The sequence below is a fragment of the Hylaeus volcanicus genome, chromosome 6, assembly GCF_026283585.1.
Source record: "Hylaeus volcanicus isolate JK05 chromosome 6, UHH_iyHylVolc1.0_haploid, whole genome shotgun sequence".
NCBI lineage: Eukaryota > Metazoa > Arthropoda > Insecta > Hymenoptera > Colletidae > Hylaeus > Hylaeus volcanicus.
In genome coordinates this window covers 14,977,483-14,998,622 of record NC_071981.1, presented here as the reverse complement: position 1 = coordinate 14,998,622, position 21,140 = coordinate 14,977,483, and the positions used below count along the sequence as shown (strand labels likewise).

At 39.6% G+C, this 21,140-nt stretch overlaps 1 protein-coding gene and 1 long non-coding RNA gene across 3 annotated transcripts in view; one reads left to right on the top strand and one right to left on the bottom strand.

Moving 5' to 3' along the window:
* The window catches only part of LOC128878820 (uncharacterized), a 145,185-nt gene that overhangs the window by 76,626 nt on the left and 47,419 nt on the right, over positions 1-21,140 (bottom strand). For both annotated transcript variants that reach the window (XR_008457499.1, XR_008457498.1), the window contains exon 3: positions 8,129-8,184. This is a non-coding gene — a long non-coding RNA (uncharacterized LOC128878820). The remainder of the gene's footprint in view (positions 1-8,128; positions 8,185-21,140) is intronic.
* Positions 11,915-19,576, top strand: LOC128878816 (uncharacterized). The gene is made up of 5 exons (XM_054127364.1): positions 11,915-12,265; positions 13,728-13,851; positions 13,929-14,079; positions 14,705-14,921; positions 15,691-19,576. The coding sequence occupies exons 1-5, from the start codon at positions 12,024-12,026 to the stop codon at positions 15,815-15,817; spliced, it is 861 nt and encodes a 286-aa protein (XP_053983339.1). The 5' UTR covers positions 11,915-12,023; the 3' UTR covers positions 15,818-19,576.

Genomic DNA, 21,140 nt, shown 5'->3' with positions numbered 1-21,140 from the left:
GCTTGGTCACCTTTGAAATGATTTATTAAAAAGTAATTTAAATGGTAATATTAAAAATAGCATTTAGACCTTCGTTCTTAATGTTCGTAATTTTGATTGTCATTAAACTTGTTGTCACTGTCAGAAAGCATGTAAAAATCCATATACATGCGTTTATTAAGTGCGATAGTCAAACTTATAAACCAACCACTGTTTAAAATATACGAACTAGAGTTATTTATTCTTCTGGTGCTACTGCCTTCCACGAGTTAAACGTTATAATCAGAAAGTCGGAGAGTATCCAACTAAGTGCTCGAGATTTGTAAAAACATATTTCAGTGAGGGTTCCTCGAAAGCTATTTGGGACGAAATGACGCGTAATGGATGTCCCTTTTTCGAACGAAACTGCTTCGTCACAAATGGCCCCGGGCTGGCAAGAATCGATCGGAAAGCAGTTTTAGTAAGTTATCTTCTAATTTCCTGTGCCTCAACTTATCGCGTAGTCGAACGGTGCTAAGCTAATCGCGCTGATATCCTGAGGGCGACAAGAACGTCGAAGCGGTGTTTAGTTAAGAAGAAAATACATACAGGACAATTGATTGGTTTCAACTGATATTTTTATCGTAGAAATAAAACATGAAACTACTACGTTAATTTCAGATTTGTTAGTCAACGAACAAACATGTTACTGTGTTTCGTCCATTTTTAAAAAAACCTGTAAAGTGGTATTTTGATTTTTTAATTTTACATTGAAATATGACTATGGTACGTATTCGTAAATATACTATTTACTATTGGGGCCAATTAACGCAACGCCATGTCCGCGTGTATTAACCCTTTGCACTCGAGACCTTTTTTTCTAGTATCTACCAACAACTCGAGATGTTTCTTAACATTCTATTGCTACGAGTTCTAAGCTATCGAGATTTTAGAACAAGATCATCTTTACCTCACCGATAATCATTTTATTGATACGTCGAGCTCCGAAGAAATTGAACCTAAAAACTTTTGTGGAATCTAATGGTGACTGAGAGTCGCCTCTTGAATGCAAAGGGTTCATTTTCGTACACCTGTGCAATCAATTTATGTATTTATCGATATTTTGTTGTCGAGATGAATCACTGAAATCTGCTGGTCAAAGTAACATCAAATATTGAATTTGCCCAACTCCGTGTCTAAAACCACAGTTTGGTACCTTCGCGTTGTTATACTAGTTTGACGAGTTAACAAGTTTTGTGAAAACTAGTAAAAATCGTTGAAAACAATCGCAAAACGAATGTCGAATAGAAATATCAACAAATGTTCCATATGAATGCACCGAATTTGTTTGCTGTGGAAGCAATATCGAACAGCAGTTCGATAGCACAAACCCTATGGAATATTGATTTTAATGTTCAACGAGTAAAAACAGGGCGACAACGTTGTGCTTTGGCGCAGTTTATTGATGGGATACAAGATCGTATTTATAGTAATTTGTTGGAATAATGCTGGACTTTTCAGGGCATAAGTTAAGTATATTTATAGTCTCTCAGACAATTTTAAACTTCGATCTTCATTGAAAACGTGATGGCTCGACATAAGCGTAGGTGTTTCGCTATATAATAATTATATTCGTTCGATTCATCATGATTATTCAATATCCAAATTTATTATTAGCATCAAATCATTATTATACTCCAATTAATATGTGAAACATACCTTTACGGGTTATTAAAAAATTTAATCATTCTCACTTTTTTAGCGAGTTCGTTATACCGTCATTATAAAGTTTCTACAATTTTTTATTAAATATATTAATACAGTCTACGGCACAAACTTGTCGCGTGACTTAATATTCTACATAAACAACTTTATATGTTAAATCCTGCTTTTATTAATACCAGTCTATTATTCAAATTGTTGTTACGACGATTGACAAAATATACTGGTCTAAGTGTCGTCGTTTAAAACAATTTCAAAGGACCCACGAACGACTTCGTTCGACGTTTCGAACAATCGTGCGAACCTTGCATTTAGTACTAACAATTGAATCGGTCGACGAGGACAGAAAATAAAAACGTCGTTGATCGTTTTCCGATTGAATAAATTAATGGAGGCTGAATTTTCTCGGAATTTCTTGCTGGTAGCCGGAGTTCGTCTCGAGCGGGCGCGTTTATCCGGTAAATAAATGCACGGACGGAAAAACTACGACCGCACGGGGACGTAATTCGATTCGAGAGTTGACCGGAACTCGATTGGCAGAAGTTGCGCGTGCCCATATGGAATTACTACTGGGACGGTGAATTCGAAATGTCTGACCGTTTTGTCCGCGGAGGAAGACAAAGTGCACCTCGAAAACCCTGATCACGCTTGGTTGCCGGTCCGTGCGGATTGTTTAAAAAAGTAAAAGAAGGCAGGAAAGCGCGACGTCGATGTCGGGCTCGGCCAGAGGTCTCCTGGGTTACGTTCGCCGTACGAGAAATTGAGAACGTAAACCTCGACGACCTGCATGGAAACCTCCTAATTGGAACATCCGAGAGTGTGACATTTTCCATCGAGTTAGGGTGTTACGGACGATTAAGCTGAAGGATATCAATGTTTAAGTAGGACATATTTTATACTCGCATACACTCGCAGAGCATGACTACAGCACCACACGTATTCTTAAACGTTTTGGACTTTGACTCGGTACGAAACAAAATCGTATTAATGTCGGACCTATCAAGATGGAATTCTTGAAAATATAATGTAGAAACGAAGAAGGAATGGTTAAATTACTTAACTCCTGAAAAATGCTTCAGTGTCTAAATCGCTTATTTATATTGGTGCTATAGTTATGCAACAATTTCCTGTTTTGATTGCCTCGTGTCGCATGTAAGAACAACTTTCAAAAGATTAATATAAAATTCGTCATTTATCATATTCTTTCTGCTCATATAATTGATTTTTTCCATTCCTACTAAAAAGTATGAAAAATATAAAAAAGTATTAGTCGTGCTATAGTCATGCACTGCAATTATATACCTATAAAATATATATATATAATATACAAATGTATATTATATTTATTAGATTAACATTGATTTATTTAAGTGTAATGCAAGCCTAATATGGCGGCCTAAGACTTATGCATAGTACTATATATTTATGTATATGTACAGTAATCTGTATAAACTGTATATACATATATTATATATGTATGATATTTTGCTTAAATATTCTATGAGGAGATGAAGCAATCAAACAAATATTTGTACAAACGTTATTCGATACAAAGAGGACATTTATAGAGTAAATAACGTTGTAAGCAAAGTTATGGCAGAGATTTGAATAATAAATTAATTTTTTTTAATGCAACCTTGTCGTTATTTTTATTTATAATAAGTTTACACAAATTCATCGAGCTATCACGAATAGTTATTTATTGCAATATCAATCTTTAAATGGTACATATATCTTTATATATATATATATATATATATATACATATATATGACAGATAAATAATCACAGAAGTATATTGTAAATATAAATAAATAAATAAATATATATATATATATATATATATACAATATACTTCTGTGATTATTTATCTGTCACACTCTTAACTACTATTCACCGTGTGTTTCTATTTTAATTATCCCGAAGGGGTCCAACGAGTATAAACGCGCACCAAAACGCCGCAATAACCATTTATCGATTTAACGTTCATTTAGCATTCGTACCGAGACGTCATCGCTAACGAAGAGCTAAAGTATAATAATTACACAAATGGAACGGATCTCTGTTTCGAGGTAGGAGAAATGCAGCCAAAAATGAAGCGTTTAGGGCCCGTGAGCCAGCGACAGGATCGGAGGAACGGTGGTAGTCGTTGCCGAAGTCCGATTTCCGCGTTCTCCGACCCTTCGAGGCTGGTAACGCTCGCGGTGATCAGTCGTGGAGGAAAAATCGGTCGTGTCAATCATCCCCTTCGCGGTCCTGGTGCACGACGAGCGTCGATTTTCGGAAAACTGCCGCCGCTACGTGCAACTTGTACAGACTATTTTAGCCAGCTGCGTTTGGTTCAATGTTGTACCGCGTCTATTGATCGAAGCTCAGAGAAGCATAGAGTTACAGGCCACTGGCGTCGGCTCTCTCAACCCCTCCCGTTTCCCTCTATCATTCCGTCGTTCTCTCTCCTGGCACCGTTTCCCCACTTTCCCTCTTTTCTTCTCGGCCTACACAGCTCTACCTCTCTGTTCGTTTCTCTGTTTGCCGAGTCCCATGTGCACGTACACCTGTCTCTCTTTCTCTCTCCACCCACCCCCTCTGTTAGAGGAAGAGCTGCACTATCCGAATTCCATTTCCGTCCAATTACAATTCATCCCCGTTTCAAAGCAACAGTCACGCTGCGTTCATCTCGCCCGCGCACCCTGCCAAAAACAATCATTTCTTTTCTTCGCCCCCTGCCACCCTCTGCCCAGTAATTATCATCGACTTCGACCATTTTCCGCCGTCTTCGCGTCTTGGCTTGGATGACGAATGTCCCATCCCGCTCCTAACCGTTCGAGGAAACATTTATGACCGTCCGCTAATGGGAAGCTATCGATTCGAGGAGATGGGCTTAACGAGAACCTTGGACCCACTTCGGCGATTCACTTGAGAATTAACAACAATGTGTTTTATCTCGAAATTCGGAGAACTCTCTGATCGTAGTGTACGCTCTCCACTGTACTTCTCCCGCTTCGGTGGCACGTGAGAAAATTCTTGACCCTTTACACTCGAGGCCTTTTTTTCTGGTATCTACCAGCAACTCGAGATGCTTTCTTAGCATTCTATTGCCACGAATGCTAAGATCTCTAATCTGAGATTTGAGAATCAGGTCACCTTTGCCTCAACGACAATCATTTTATTGGCACTTCGAGTTCCAAAGAAATTAAACCTAAAGAAAACCTAGTGGTGACTGAGAGTCACCTCTCGAGTGCAAAGGATTAATAAATAATCACCAGCCTCGAACATTAAATTTCTCAACACGTGAATAACAATTCGCTAATTTAAATTAAGGTCTATACATTGCACAAAATAATGTTTAGGTACGTGTTAACTCCTGTCACACGCTCCAAAACTGTCCCGTCCTCTGTAACGTTCGTGCTCCGAAATGTCAGTCCGCAAGGGGTTAATCCTTTTACTGGCAGTCAACTTAACGTGATGTCTGCTGAAACTGTCAAGCTATTTTCAGTGAAAACACACGGATACGGTTTTGTTAACCCTTTGCACACCATTGGCGTTGCTACAGCGACGTGTGTAATTATCTAGACCACAAATCACTTCTAGTTTTATTTATGATAATGCAAAACTCAATAAAATGAAAGTAACAAATAAAATCTCAAATATAATATACGATTTAAATATTATGCGATCAAATTTGTCTTTATGGCAGAAAATACAAGGTATACGAATGTTTGTGTTAGATTGTATGTGTTGGTAGCTGTTTGCGAGAGAATGAACACTTTAAATTTTCAGAAGTGACGCCACAAAAATGCATCAATGTTGTTTGTCGTTCGTATTACGTCTTCAGACCTGGTGTACGTACATTGTAACGTACATCGAGTTTCAAATTAACACATTCGCGACCGGCAAATATTTTACTGACGAAAATAATACAATTCTGAAGCTGGACATCGAAAATTTGTATCGTAAGATAACAATTACAATATATGTTTTGAAATATCGATGTTGTAAATACGTAGTGTATAAAATAAAAAGATCTTCGTAATTCTTTCATAACCAGGTAACGAATCTGAAGTGACGAGAAGTCACGTATAAAAAATAAAGAAAATGATTAATAGTTTCGACACTGTCAATGACTGTTTTCAATTGTTAATGTGCATCTAATCAATGCATGGCCATAGTTGGAGCTTCCCCTTGCCGATAGAAACGCGAATTTAAACAAATTTTTGTTCCGCGGAAGGAGGAAAGAACTATCGTCGTGTAGCAATGAACTTTACTCGTTACCAAGAAGACTCGATCACCGGTCCGTCCCTCCCTTTCTTTTCTCTCGATCGCTTGTTCGGTTTGCGCCAATTTATCGACGATATATCGTCGGGGCCAATCATCCAATTAAGTGCCCACGCCTCTGCCTCGCGTCTTTGCTGAAAAAAGTTAGTTGTTGATTGGCCACCTACGCGTACCGACTGTAGTCGGATGCATTATCGATAATACACCGACGTATTATTGACGATGAAGCATCGAGGCCTTCGCCGACTTCTACGTGAATTTATTGCCACCCGTGGAGGCCCTCTGCCATCCCGCGCAAAAACAGATTGTAATTGCGTTCTAATGCGTTCCTGAAGAGGATCGCGAAATTGCTCGAAAATTGACAGTCGTTAAACCAAGTCCAGAGGGGAGGAGGAGGGTATGGAGAGCAAAACACGCATCGAAAAGTCGGTCGAGCAACAGATAATCCCTCGTACGTTGTCATCGAATCGTTTTCTAAATTGCCCTCGAATTACCCTTGCTACGTGAAAAACATATTTCATCGGGGTAAACAAATGTTACGTACGTGGAATCGTGCACTATACCAGAGGGCGGTCCCAGCCTGGAATCTGGGAAAAATAGCTGCGGAACGTGCCACTCTATTTAACCCTTTCGGCGATGTGTTCTCATAGTGTAGAGAACAGTTACTATTCAGTTGATGCATCATTATTCGATGGTATTTTTGCTACGGTTCTGTCGTTCGAAGTTAGCGTTTGTTTATTTTTCTTTTTAAACAAAATTATTTGAGGAATGCGAACTCATTCGGTCAGTGAAAATTCAATGTCAGTGTCGATCACTGTAGTAACTCAGTCGTTATCCACTGCTATTATTATTGTGTTAAATCAATTTTAATCCACTACCAACAGTACAAAATTTGAGCACAGTGAGCTTTGAACAAAATTAGGTTCAATATTCATCTCGAAAAAGTACTCGAACACATTACTACTTAATTAAAATGATTAACCCCTTTGACAGTAAAGGACGTATATATACGCTCTCGAGAAATGGGCTCAGAGAAATGTTTATGTTCGTTGAATCAATTTTTAACAAATAGCAGCTTATAGGGGATGATGAAACGAAATATTTTTATATTTACAGTTTATTCATAGGATGCTTAGTTTCGAAATTAAAAATTGAGAAATTAAAAATTCGTTGCAAATATTGAATTTCAGGAAAAAGCTTTTAATTTTTATCTCGGAAACGAAACGTCGTACGAATAAACTGTAAATATAAAAAAGTTCCGTCTTATCATTCCCTATAAGCTGATATTTTTTTAAAATTCACACCTCTACGCCTCTTAGAATTTCCAACATAAATCGTCCCGCAGTCAAAGGGTTAATTTTATGTATACCTGTAAACTAGTGTACACAAGTGCCTTAATCGATTGCTTACTAAAAAATTCAATAACATTCGAAATAAGTATATACAGAAAATAATGATGTACGTTCCATTTTGTTTAAATATTTAATGGAGCAACTGTATAATTCTACTCTACTATGAAGGAACGAATCCATAAAACATTAATTCAATAATCCATTGTTCTGGTAAATATATAACCTGAAATAATCGAATATCTTTAGAATCATTTTTCTCCAACGCGAAGCACCGTATGGAAAAAGTTTATTCCACATTTTCGATTCAATTTTTCATGCGGACTGCCCGTATTTCCTGTATCGTATAATACGATTGCTGCGTTTGGTAATCCACGTCGAAACGAACGCAGAAAAGTGGTATGGCGTCGCGCTGATGCGAGCAGCTTATATTGATTAACGACTCGGTGTCGCCGTGTCTCTGTCTTGTTTCAAATTATCATTGCTCAACCGGCGAGCAATCGACGCCAGGTTCGCGACGATTCCCACCTGATGCCGATACATATCCGTTTTTAGTTGGATTATGCTGACCGCATTACGGCCGTTTGCCCCGGTAATCCGGTGCACCCTTTGCTAACGCTGATTGGGGAATTTGTGAACGCTCGAATCGATAATAATTGATTCGAGATTACCAAACTGGTCGCGTTACGGCAGGGCATCGTTCGTGATTGGAGAACAGATGTGGCCCGCGTTCCAGCGAATATTGAAGGGAAAAAACGACCATATTTTTGTTTGATCGTAGGGCGGTGCGAATTCGAACGCTACGGGTTGCAGAGGCCACTTACCTTTTGGGAAGTGAGAATTCGACGCCATGGATTGCTCGGGATGGGGAGTCGCCAATCTGGAATTAGACAGATATCCAAATTAGTTTACGTTGAAATTCAGTATGAAATTTAATACGGAATTCAATTGTATTTTATCATACAAATTGCTTACTATGAAATTGAATTGTATTTTCAAATATAGATTGCTTAATATGAGATTCAATATGAAATTGAATTGTATTTTATAATATAAATTGCTTAATATGAAATTCAATATGAAACTGAATTATATTTTAAAATATAGATTTCTGTAATTTGACCAAATGTCGTCAAAACTCTTTCAAATTTCGTACAGATATGTAGTAGGATCCATCGAATCCTAAAAATTCATCAAAAAACCGAAAATACATTACTGTTTATAGTTTAACAGCGACCATTTTACTTACGTCATTTTCAACTGAAAATAACCCCCTTTTTAGTGAAAGTATAATAACTGATAATGACGAAAACCATCGTCTGGCAGCTATTTTGAAATAAAAAAACGAAGTTACGTCATTTTGAAATGGCTGATTTTTGGTATAGTGATTAATTGCATGTTAGTGGACAACAAAAAATATTGCCAGACGTTTTGCGCGCGATTGTCAGTTATTATACTTTCATAAAAAAAGGGTTATTTTCATTTCAAAATGACGCAAGTGAAATCGTCGCTGGCTCTCAGACTATTATCATTACTGTTCAACTTCGAGAGCCGTCTGAATAAACATACTTTTGTTTATGCCAGACGGTAAGAAATCTGTCTGGGATTTTGCTCGATTACGAGCCATCAACCCTTCAGTTTTTCATTTAAATTCCTTTGTAAGTAAGTATTCGTTCCCAACAACGGGGCTACCAGTGATCTTAGATTCATAGCGCATCTATTTAACATCTTGACTGACAGAAATCGGGTCAACCCGAGAGACAATACCGAACTTCATCCCCGAGGATGCTTACTCCGTTTCATCAACGCTCGATTAGCGGCTGTGGATCGCTCGAATCTCTACCAACAATACCTCCTCGACGGCTCGCGATCCTGTTCACAGCAATTACCGTTTCGATAATTAGTGCAAATCGATGCACTTCGACGCTTTGTCGCAGGCCTCCGCGAACATTCTCGCTGAAGACCGAGCGTTCTTGATTTCTATTCAAATGAAGCTTCTGAATGTGAATCTCACGCGTCCCTCTCTTTCCCTTTCTCGCTGGCTTCCGCTCGGTTCCCTTCGTCTCTCTCCTCGATCACTGTTTACCCAGTGTACACGCCTGTTTGCGTCTTTGTGTACCAACTCGGGCTCCGTTGTCGCTAGAGAGTTCGATAAAGCCGCGTTAATTGGAGCTTTCGGCCTCCGTAGTCGGCCAAGTGTCTTGAATGAAATTTAAGCTCTCTTACGCTTGTTGAGTATGCTCTCGCGCGTTCTCTCTCTCTCTCTCTCTCTCTCTCTCTCTCTCTCTCTCTCTCTCGGCTCCTGCTAAAATTTGTTTAATCGCGAGAATCTCAGGTGCTGCTCAGCCGTGAAAAGCCGACGAATACCGAATCCACCAGTCGCTCGTAAGTGTTTGCGCATTCAAACTTCGTTTCTCTTCGCGTCGACGCGTCGACGCGTCGACTTTTCGATGATGTTAGGACCAAGAAGAGAAGAATAGAGATTCATTCTCTGGTCGGGTTCCAGGCGATTCTGTACAGTAGAGGTTGTCACAGGGTTCTTTTCAATCCTCTGTACGTTCACGTGAGTCTGAGGTCATGTATTATGTACACTTTTGACATTTGATTTTGTTTCAGAAATTTTATTTCACATCACAAATAATTGTGGTGTGTCGATATCTTTATACATAATAGTAGTGTTGAATCGTAATAATAATGTTGAATCAATAAAGAAAATATTTCTTCTTCATCTTTAATCATTTTTTTTTTCATTAATAGCCACGTGAAATTTATCCTGTTTCGTCATTATTGACACGATAACTTAACATTGGATCGTTCGAAAGCAAAAACTGAAACAGATTCTTAAAATATAGTTTCGTAGTAATTATTCCTAGTGATTCTATCGTAGAAACATAATTTGGACTATAAAGGTTTACGTAAGCGATATCTTATTGCGAATAAAACGATTGTTTTTGGATTGCACTAGATTCTATTATTTTTCACAAGCATTATTTCACTGCTCGTTATAAGAGCAAATGACCGTCCTTAGATAAACGCAGCATTTTCGGACGCTTTTCATCGGAACGATGCAACATTTTTAGCGTTTCGATCGTTAAGATTCTACCTTTGTTATTTCATCCATAAACGTCTGCGCGCAAGAGGAAGTCCCGCCAAGTTTTCACAATAAATATTCGTTAAGGACGGAGGGAAAAATGTATAGCCACTCGGTATAATGCGGTTTTAATACGTCGGACGCGTATTAAAAGATCGTATGGAGGGTAAGAGTAAGTAATGCATCATCACCGAGTTAACGATGCATACAGAAATTGATTCAACCTCTTCGGATGCCTGTACTCCCAAATAATTGTCAAACGACTGTCAAATGAAATATTAAAAACATTTGGTTAATAAACTACCCTTTTGCAGTAATACAAGATTAATTTGAGCATGCCTGCAATTCTCCAAATAGCGTGATCTACCTTCATTGTGTTATTCGAGTAAATTTTTCCTCGCGAATCTCACGTAGAAAAACACAGCTGCGAAAAATTAATGTGTACTTGCTCGAATACGTCTTTGGTAACTAATAATGACATAACCGGTTCCGTTCATTTGTCCGAAGTTCATCTTGGACCCAATTAACCTTGATTCAACCATCGTTAGTGTCATCCTACGTTTCCGTTTTTGTGAGATCAGTTATCCTCGTTAGAGCATTGTGTCGCGACGAAGCTGAATTGTATAATTGAAAATAAAATGCTGCAGAACTGCTACGGATTAATTAAACGTGATAATAAAATATATTATCGCAACGTAGTGATATTAAAACTTTTAACTTTGAATTCCTTTTTGAGATATTCTAGACTGTAAAATGGGAAACCCGTCGAATCTAACGTCACTTTATCATTAAAAAAAAAAAAAACTACGATCAGAGCTTCATCATGTATAATTATAAAGCTTAAAAGCTTAAAGTCTACAAAGCGAAAATCATATTTGCAATCCACCTGGGATAACATATCTCCGTCAGAAATAAATATTCACAATCTACATTGTACACTTTGCAACGGTACGTAGAAAGTTTCTTCGAATCTGATTGAATCAGACTCTTTGTAGTCCATTCCACGGGTAATATTGAATGATAATTAGACTGGGGATCTTTATGTATTTATAGAAACTTTGAATGTGCAAGAACCTACAAAATGCAGACAATATGGAAGAATATAAAAAAGATTGAAAGTAAAGTTCATGTTATAATATTTGCTGAATAAAATAAATTCCAATTTAGGTTCAATTTTTATAAGCACGTTCGCGAAGATTTTGTTTTGCATAAAGATCCGCAGTCTAATGATAATATTGAATGGTAACGATTATAATAACGACACTTCACGTGAACCAACCTAACATATTCCAGCCCAAAAATTTGTCTCGCCTGACGAGTGAACCCCTGTACGTTACGCGAATTAAAATGCAGTCGACAGCGGTCTTGCATCGAAGATGGCATTGCTCGTCGGCCATTGTTTCAGACGATTAGGAAGTAAGACCGTGGCGAGCAAGATCGTGGGCAGAGTCCTCGACCGTTGTGATCATAGAGCTCCCTGAGCAATATAAAAGAGGCGTATCGGTGCGTAACTGTCCAGCAGTGTGTCAAGAGCATATGTCCGGTGATTTCGTTGAGGAGTCGATCTCGCGTAACGGGACACGTTCGATCGCGAGCCAGCCGATCCCAGTTCGACGGGCTATAAGAAGATGTCGCAGAAGGGACACGACGTCAGTGCAACGTGCGAAAACGACATGTCAACGTCGAAAAGCAGCTCCTTGTTGCGGCTGAACCAGGAGGATCGTCGCGTTTCCGCTGATTGGCAGGACCAGGACACCGATTCCGAGATCAGCGAGACCGATTTCCTCACGAAGGGCGCCTTCCTGCTGACCCCGAGCCACGAGCTCAGCATCGAGAAAGCCGCCACCATTTGCGAGAAAATGAACTTTCGGTATGGATCGTTCCATTCTTAGCTAACCCTTTTCCCGTACAACTTGAATCCTAGATAAGTTCGGATTCGTGTTTCTTCAATTTCGGTCATTTCTCCTCGCTATTCGTACACTAGACATTCTCCAACGTTTTGTTAGGCCAGTGTTTCATGTTCTTCCTGGATTTTTTTACAATCTTGTTCCACTTCCTGAAAGATAGGCGTTCCAAGAATGTTGTGTAAAAATTTGAGAAAGAAATTTTTGGATCTATTACAGTTATAGCCCTGAACGTGGAACAGTGCTAAATGCTCGATCGAAAGTTATTGAAACTTTAAGGGTGCTGGCCACTATGGAAGCAATTATATAAAAAGGATTAACCCTTTGCACTCGAGAGGTGACTCTCAGTCACCATTAAGTTCCACGCAGCAAATCTACAATATCTAATGTTTCTTTAGGTTTAATTTCTATGAAACTCGAGGTGCCAATAAAACAACAATCGAGCTGCATCTTCGAGGTCAATCGAAGCTTAGCATTCGTGGCAATAGAATGCTAAGAAAGGATCTCGAGTTGCTGGTAGATACCAAAAAAACATCATCGAGTGCAAAGGGTTAATTTTACGCTAAATTAGTGTACCAATTTTTTTCTAAAAGCGTACGGAACTCATAAATGTAATGTCCGAAAGTACCTCCAATGAATGTTTCGCGTTGCAGTAAATCACGGATGTTGGTTGTAATTCGAATCACGTGAATCTAAGCGAAACAAAAGACATTAATTATGGAATAATCTGCCGCGTTGTTTACTACACAAACGTGTGTAATAGACATACGGGAACTCCAATATTGGACTGTTGCATTCAAAACTCACAAACTGTTTCGATGTAACATCGTACCATGGTACGAACGATAATTGAAACGAATTAGTCTCTCCGCAAGGGGCAATATTGAAACGAATGTTTGAGCAACACTGTTCGTTTCGCAGAAGTACTGTTTCAAACTGCAATATGTCGTATGGTACGATACTTTTACTTCCATCGTAATTTCTCGCTAAAATATGCTTTCGTTATCAGAAACTATCAGAAAAAATTAAGATTCTATTATCCGAAAATTTCCTTATCCGAACGCCCATGTCCTCGGATTAATTCAGATAATTGACGTTCAACTCTATTTTTAGAGTTAACGTCGTCAGATGTGAACTGGTATCCGCACATAATAACTGAAAATAAATTAAATTTTAAGACGGTTTTGGGATGTGTAATTAACGTTATGCGAGGTTATTTGATGATAGAAATTTTGATTTAAACGAATCGAAAGTAGAACGAAAATTAAATATCTGATATGTTCTGTGTTCAAAATGTTCATCTATCCAAGAAATAGAGGTTCTATCTTAATTTCTACGGACACGGGAGCGGGGCAAACAAGATGGTACCCAGAGGGAAGAATAAACGGGAATTGAGCGATAAAACATCGTTTTCGCTTTGCGTTACAGCGGCGCGTTCTCCTTGACGAAGACGGCAACCGGTATACTCTTCAAGTTCAGCAACATCGACGATTTTCAGGCGGTCTACAAAAAGGGCTTCCACAAAGTCACCGGGGCACGGTTCTACAAGAAGGTACTTATCTTTCGGTACACAAAGGACCCTCCTCTTCAAACGGCTCTAAATACGACGTTTCGTATTCATGAACGCAGGTCGCCATACCCTGCAGACCCGCAAAGACATTCACCGTCTGCGTTTTGGACGTACCTGAAGAATTACCCGAGGAGGATATTAGGCACGCCCTGTACAAGTATCGGTCCATAGTCGAAGTTACGCGGCTGCCACTCAACACCGGCACCGTTCGTGAGTATTCCACGCACAACCGCGATAGGACGCGATAAGAGCTCGCCGTTTGAGCATTTTTGGGAACGGGGTCGTTCAGATGTGCTGATCGTACGTGTTCCTCTTCTTATCGAGGGTGTTCATAGGTTAAAGGGTGCTTTCGATTAAATTTTTAAATGTTCTGTGGCAGAATCCTCGTCATGTGGATTAATGGATAAAATTCAATATGTCGATCATAAGGATATTCTTTAAGAATTTTTATTTCACATAACGAACAATTGTGGATTGTCAATATTTTCATTCATTATACGAGACATGCTAAACTGGTAGATAACCTTTTCTTGGTATAGTTTTAATTATTTTTTTCGATGGTATAGCCACTTGAAGTTTGTCCTTTTTTCACGGTTGCAACCATAACTTGACATTGGATTAATATTGGATGATTGCATCATAGACATATATATATATACTTGAAAGCTTGAAAGCTCGAGGTGGAACGAAGCTGTGCGTTCGCGTAATTAATTCCGCAAATTTCAACACAAACTAGCTTGATAGTTCCGATAGAACAAATTCAACCTTTTTTTTTTGCTCTCTCATTTCCCTAACTGGGACCGATGGGTGACCGGATGTCTGCTGCGTGAATTAGTGAAAGCCATCAACGACAAGCTGAAAGCCGACACTCACAATCAGAACGAGCCGGCGACGATTTACACGGGGCCACCCGTTATAAGGGTTACTCTGGCCAGCATGGAGGAGACCACGATGCTGTTGAGTCGCGGACTGGATTTTTATGGGGCCACATATTTCCCCACCGAAACGCTCCACCCAGCTGCTCAACCCTTCGCCAAATACAAAAACAACAGGTGGGAAATGAATGTGCTCGCATATGCTCGCAATACGTTCTCCCCGTGACCCATCGAGGGCGCATCAAAATCAATTTCAATTTATCACGGCTGGAGAGCCCTATTTCTCTCACCACCCCCTTTGTCGTCCAACTTTACGTCGTCCTGTACTCGCGGCTTGCACTATTCGACTATCGAACCGTGGATATCTGTGGATTGTACATCTACAGTGAGATCCGTTATAACGAGACACGATCAAATGCACCCGTACCCGACGAAAATTCAAAGTCGATTTTCTCGATAACAAAGCCTCGCATGAAAAATTCTTATTCTATATTTTCGACTTAATTGTTCATGTAGAATCACCCCCGTGTCGCTTGTGCCACCAATTTTGCCTGTTTGCGCATTCTGTAACAAAGAGTGTACGAGTGTTTCTATTCACCCCATTTTACTTAACGAATCCTCAAACACGATTTTCTCGAAAATGAAGGCCAGTATAAAAAATCTGTATTCTGTATTTTCAATTCAGTTTTGGTTGACCAATCACACTGTATATCAAGAATAGTAATTTAATTCTCTCATAGAGGTGTTAACTAAAAATGTTTCTTTAGCGAAGAAGTCTCCCAGAAGCTACAGTTTGATACTATTATAAATGATTCCAACACCTTGATTTTCTTCCATGAAAAATATTTTACTTTAACTCGAAGCTGACAGAAGAACCAAACGCGACGATTAATAGAAACGAAGGGCGAAAAAGACGATATTTCAGCGGCGTTCGACGTCGTTTCAGGTGGCTCGAGCTGGCAGCCATCGGCGCCGGACAAAGGGTCAGGGATCTACTTCCGGTGTTCGACAACGCTGGCTTCAACAAATTGTCACCTCCGGCCAGCAGGCTGATAAAACCGCAGAAAAACTGACGCATCCCTCCGATTTCTTTCAACCCATCCCTCGAAATTCCACGGATTCCTCACTCGTCCGACGACGATCAACCACCGCTGAACTCCATCGAACTCGGGCCGGGAGTATCAAGGAACAATTCAGGAGGATCAACGCTAAGTCGAGACGAGCAGGGAATTCCACGCTCGTGGTAACGAAACCATTTCGGGGTAACGCTGTCTTAATTTGACGACTCTACACAGTTGTTAGACTAACTCGATAATAAGCCAGGTAGAACGATCTCGGCTTGAAACTTTTTAATGGATAGATTTTTGGTTAGCTGTACTCTTCGTATGGTAGTTGTATTTTATCGTCTTTAAGTTTTGCGCGTCGACGACAAATCTTTTGGAGCTGGAAACACATGTCCATATTTTGAGTTGATGACAGCAGAGCTATTTTATTTAAAATAACAAATTTATTTTAAATTAAAATTTTTGTTAGAACTTTATTTTATCCTTGAAAATAGAACTTATATCTTGGTCTTTATACATCCATAAATTCGCTAATATATTTTTTAAATAATAAATGGTTGGAAAGTAGGACTATCAGATGGACTTGTAGTCCATAACTTGAGTTGTTGAGTTGACATCTTGAGATTTTTCTGCTGGTGATAACTACTGTTATATGTTTAAATATCATAGCCTGCGATCAGGAAATTTAGGTCTCAAAGAGTTACAGAGACAGTTCTACACGGTCTGTTATTTCTTCCATAAAAGATGTTCCTATTTTTTCCATTCATATTTTTGTTTATAAAAGACTAATATTTAACTGCAATGATAAAACGCTGTTCCTATTCAAGCTTCGGCATACAAGTTGTAGAATAGAACATTTACTAAACGAGGAAAACTTTGATCTGGAAACTGTGAAAAGAATAATACGTGAAGACAGAATTTATTCGCTTTAACGTGAACTTTTCATTGATAAGAACGCTTTCACCTATGTATATGAAGTTGCATTTAAAGGTATTAATGTTTTAACAACAACGATCGATGAGTCTTTTTAACGTTGTATTAACGGAACTTCACACTTATTTAGACAGTAGTAAATTAAAATATTCATGAATAAATATTATAATTTAATAAACAGAGAAGCATTAATAGTTCTATTGCTTCATTTCCCTTCCATCTCGATTCTTTTCAGTTACGATTGCTGTATATTTATTACTACTGTGCTTAGAACAATATCGAATTTTCTTAATTGAGAAATTCAACCTGATAACTATAGAGATACAAATTTAATAATGATAGCGTTTCATGGTATACACCTTCATGTTTAAAAAAAAAAAAAAACGGCTGTAATGGAAGGTTGATGAGCAAGAAACTAGATAGAACCACGAAGATTAATAACAGATAAGCGGTGTATCAAAAAGATGTAATAGTACGAAACTAACGAGAGGGAGTCGAAGGCCACGAAACAGCAACACTGCAGAGAAAGATCGTAAAAAGATTATGAACGAAGAGGTCATAGAAAAAAGGTTAAGGAGTAAGAAGAAAATGTGCAAACGAAAAAGGCGAAAAGGACGAGGGAGAGGGAATACATTATATCTACGAATATTCAGAATACAACATAAAGATATCCAAGAAAACAGGTATAAAACAGTGCCCATCGTGTGTGAAACGATGAAGTGGAAAAAGAAGTGGCCGCGAACGCGTAAATCAAGCAAAACGGCCAAAAAGTTCGGTAAAAGGTCGCAAGAATCGCCAAGAAAACATAAATCAGGAAGAATTTCTCGAAAGATCGATAAAAGGTCATAAAGATAGCCACGGATATCATAAATTGCGAGAAATTACCAGCCATTCGCGGAATGGTTCCAAAAAATGAACGTTTAAATGTGACGGAGGAAGTAATCACAGAATGCAAGAGAATATCCATCGAAATGGAGAATATGGAGAATAGAAAGCCTATGTAAGAAGAAAATGCTCACGTAAAATCGTGGAGAGGTTCCAAGAAATGAAAGCTTATAGTCGTGGATGAAATAATCAGAGAAAGCAAAGAAATATCTATCAAGATGAAGAATATGGAGAACAAGAAGTTTATGATAAAAAGAAAAAAGGGCCAAGAAACTGGCCACGAAAATAAAAAGGAAGTCGTGGGGAATATCTGTCGAATCGACGAATGGAAGGCGCGAAATGGTCACAGGAAGTCAAGCACAGGAAAATGAAAAGAATCGAGCACGAGGAACAGGAGAAAGGAACGGCCACGGAAACGAAGAACAGCAGTCACGGCAACTTGACGGGGGCGCTATAACTATAAATGTAAAGTTTGCGTACGCATCGTTAGTACCATTGCCAGGCCCGCAATAATCGTTGCTGCCAGGCTACGACGTCGCTCGGGGGTTACTAACTACTAATTGTTACCAACTTAGCGAAACGAAGAATTCTCCGGGCTGTCCTCTCTCGCTTTTTCTCGCTTTGCGCGTTACTTCTCCAGATTAAAGAAATGTTGCGTTTAACACTCTCTGCCCTCGACGAAATGCCTCGGCATTTACGTTTCCACGGAGTCGGCGTGTTTCGAAGGAGAGCAGACGACGATAACTGGTGCTGCAAGTTTCGCGATTACGCGCTTTTCTACGATTTATTTACAAAGAGATTGGAAACTGCCGACTGTTTCCATATTATCGATGGTTTTGTGGTTAAAATTGGCGCTTTTATAATTTTTTTTTCTATGAAAACATGTAGTAAGTTAGTCTCTTCTAGTAAATTTTATTTAATCCTCCGAGGTCACATGCTCTGGAAATAACGCGTCGGTCACAACACATAAAAATTCAGGATATTAGTCTGAACTCTTCAAAATGAGAATATCGTGGCAACAAATTTTTATCAAATTTTCAAAATGGCGAAAAAAAATCAGCAAGGAAGCAATGCGTAAAAAAACACTTTTTACTAAAAAAAAAAAAAAAAAAAAATCATAACTCTGGCAATTTTTAATATATTTTCATAAAATTAATAACTTGTAGTGATTCTAGCTTAAAGTTGCGCTCGGGGTCATTTTGAAGGGTTAAAAATGTGTACTGTCGATTGCATTCATAATTGCACAAATAAAGACGAAACTTTCGAAATTCGCCTGAAAGCAAATAAGTTAAGAAGACAGGGGCGAACACTGTACTCCCGGCAAAGACTGGCGCGCGGGATGATTTCGTTGCACGAGTCACGTGCGAAAATTGTCACTCGACGCCGACAGAAATACCGTGGCACATTTTCAGACCGCCCTGCGTCGACGGAGATACACGAGCGAGATACGGGGCAATAAAGAACCGCGAGGGGTGACGCGATAGAGACGAAGCACCATCGGCGATCCATCGAGATAAATCCCGAACGCGCACACCACCGCGAAACTAGAAATCAGTGTAAGTGAAAAAAGCGTAAGTCGCGGGGAAAATCGAGGGCAACGGGTGACACGGGGAACAGCCGACGGAAACGTTACGTAGGGATGGTCGGGAGATCCAGGGACGACAGCGGATGGACAAGAAGACGAAAAGCGACAGGAGGAATGACGAAAGAGGGAATCTTATTCGCGACGAGCCGTGGGCGCGGGGGTTATAAGTAATAGTCGTGGAACGCTATTACGTCCTGCTGCGCCCTCGTTGGGGAACGGGGGGGTTATATTACAACGTAATACCAGAAAGGGTGGTCGCTGAGGGGCGGCGAATGTCAGCTGCGCGAGAGGGAGAGGGGCCGGAAGAGTCGGTGTACGACGTTTCGGGATTGTTCGACTTGCCAAACGCTTTTAACCCCGACGTTTCTTGGCCTTGCCACGCCTCGTTACGGTGTATTTAAGGGGAACACGTCGTACACTGACGACGGAAAAACGGAGGAAAAGTGGTCGCGAAGACGCACGCGAAAGCGAATTTTTCGGAAAAAAGATGGCGCGTGGCGCTCGAGTCACGTTTAAAGTGTATAAGGGTAGTTAAATCTATGGAATAATAAACCAGAATTTGTTTCTCTGCGAACAAAATTATTTAAAGTCTTATTATAGTTAATTACGTTATTTATATCTTATCTGCGAACAAGAAACAACGATTAAAGTTTATTATTATCTGTTCTTTGTTCACCGACTTTCTCTCTATATTATTTAATTAGACTCAGTCTGTTTATCTGTTCAACCGTGTGCGGTTACATAACCTCTCTTTCACCAGTTAATTACTTATAATTATGCTCTCTAATGAGATGAATTCGAAGGCCACGCGGAGCGCGGCAAATACAAATTAAAGAGAATATATTTTCTTTGCAAGTATTTAGGTTTTATTTTCTAGGTATGTTTACAAAGATTTTATATTGGTCCACTGACGCGTATCAAAATCATACTATAACTCCGACTATGCTCGAACGGTTATCAACGAAAAATGCGTTTATCAGTCGGCAAACTTTCCACGGCGAGCGTAAGTGCCGAAAGCCCCCGATTTATCGCTCTAACAGTCTGAAACTCTCGAGTGCCCGCCCGAAACCATTTGTCGAACCAACGAAGCACACAAACAGCCAACGAAACCCCCAAACAAAGCAACCCCGGTCGAGTCGTTGAATCTCCGAACGGATCGATTCGCGTAAAGATGTCAGACACGGTCTAGCCGATTAAAAATGTATGGGGCCCGTGTTAAGTAGCAGATACTCACCTGGAGTCCTTTAGGGTAGCGAACGGAACGAGAGCACCCCCGCGAGGGGATGAAAGGGGTCCGTGAAAGGACGCTTACCAAGACTCGAATATTGCAAGCGAGCCCCGAAGTGCGGAACAGAGACAGAGAACGCCTGGTAAGCACCTCTGAAGTGTCATCTTCTCTGAGCTTGCGTTCCTAATCGCATCGAAGTCATCTATATTATTACGGGACCGTGCATGCAACCTCGCTTCCACCGTCCAAGAAAATTTTCCATCGAAACGGAACCCCCAGGGACGACTTACTTAACAATGTCGCTTTAATCTTTTTTTCTCTCTCGCTCTCTCTCTCTTATTTTACTTCTTTTTTTTTTTTTAATGCTCCTCTTAAGAAGTGCTTTTAAAGATACACGCGAAAGGGACGAGGCTCGAGGAGAGGAGAAGGGTGAAGAAATTCTTGGCGCAGTGGAAAATAGAATTACTTGCGGGGCAAAGCTCGCGGCAGGGTAAAAAATATTCGAGACACGCGAGGGCGAAGGGCGACGGGTTCGCCCTTCTCTGAATGCGTTACCCTCTTTAATTTTTGGTTTTAAATGCTTCCGCGCCTGGACTTTTACCACCAACTCACGGTTGGATATTATTTTAACGAATTTTTAATTAAATAATTATTTCAGTAAAAATGTCTGAGTTGTTTTTTTAGTGTAGCAAGTGTCATTT

Bases quoted from the DNA above. Each gene is read 5' to 3' on its own strand.
- LOC128878816 (XM_054127364.1), top strand. From the start codon at position 12,024: ATGTCGCAGAAGGGACACGACGTCAGTGCAACGTGCGAAAACGACATG. The intron at 12,266-13,727 runs GTATGGATCGTT...TTTGCGTTACAG, and splicing joins TGCGAGAAAATGAACTTTCG to CGGCGCGTTCTCCTTGACGA. The intron at 13,852-13,928 runs GTACTTATCTTT...TCATGAACGCAG, and splicing joins GGGCACGGTTCTACAAGAAG to GTCGCCATACCCTGCAGACC.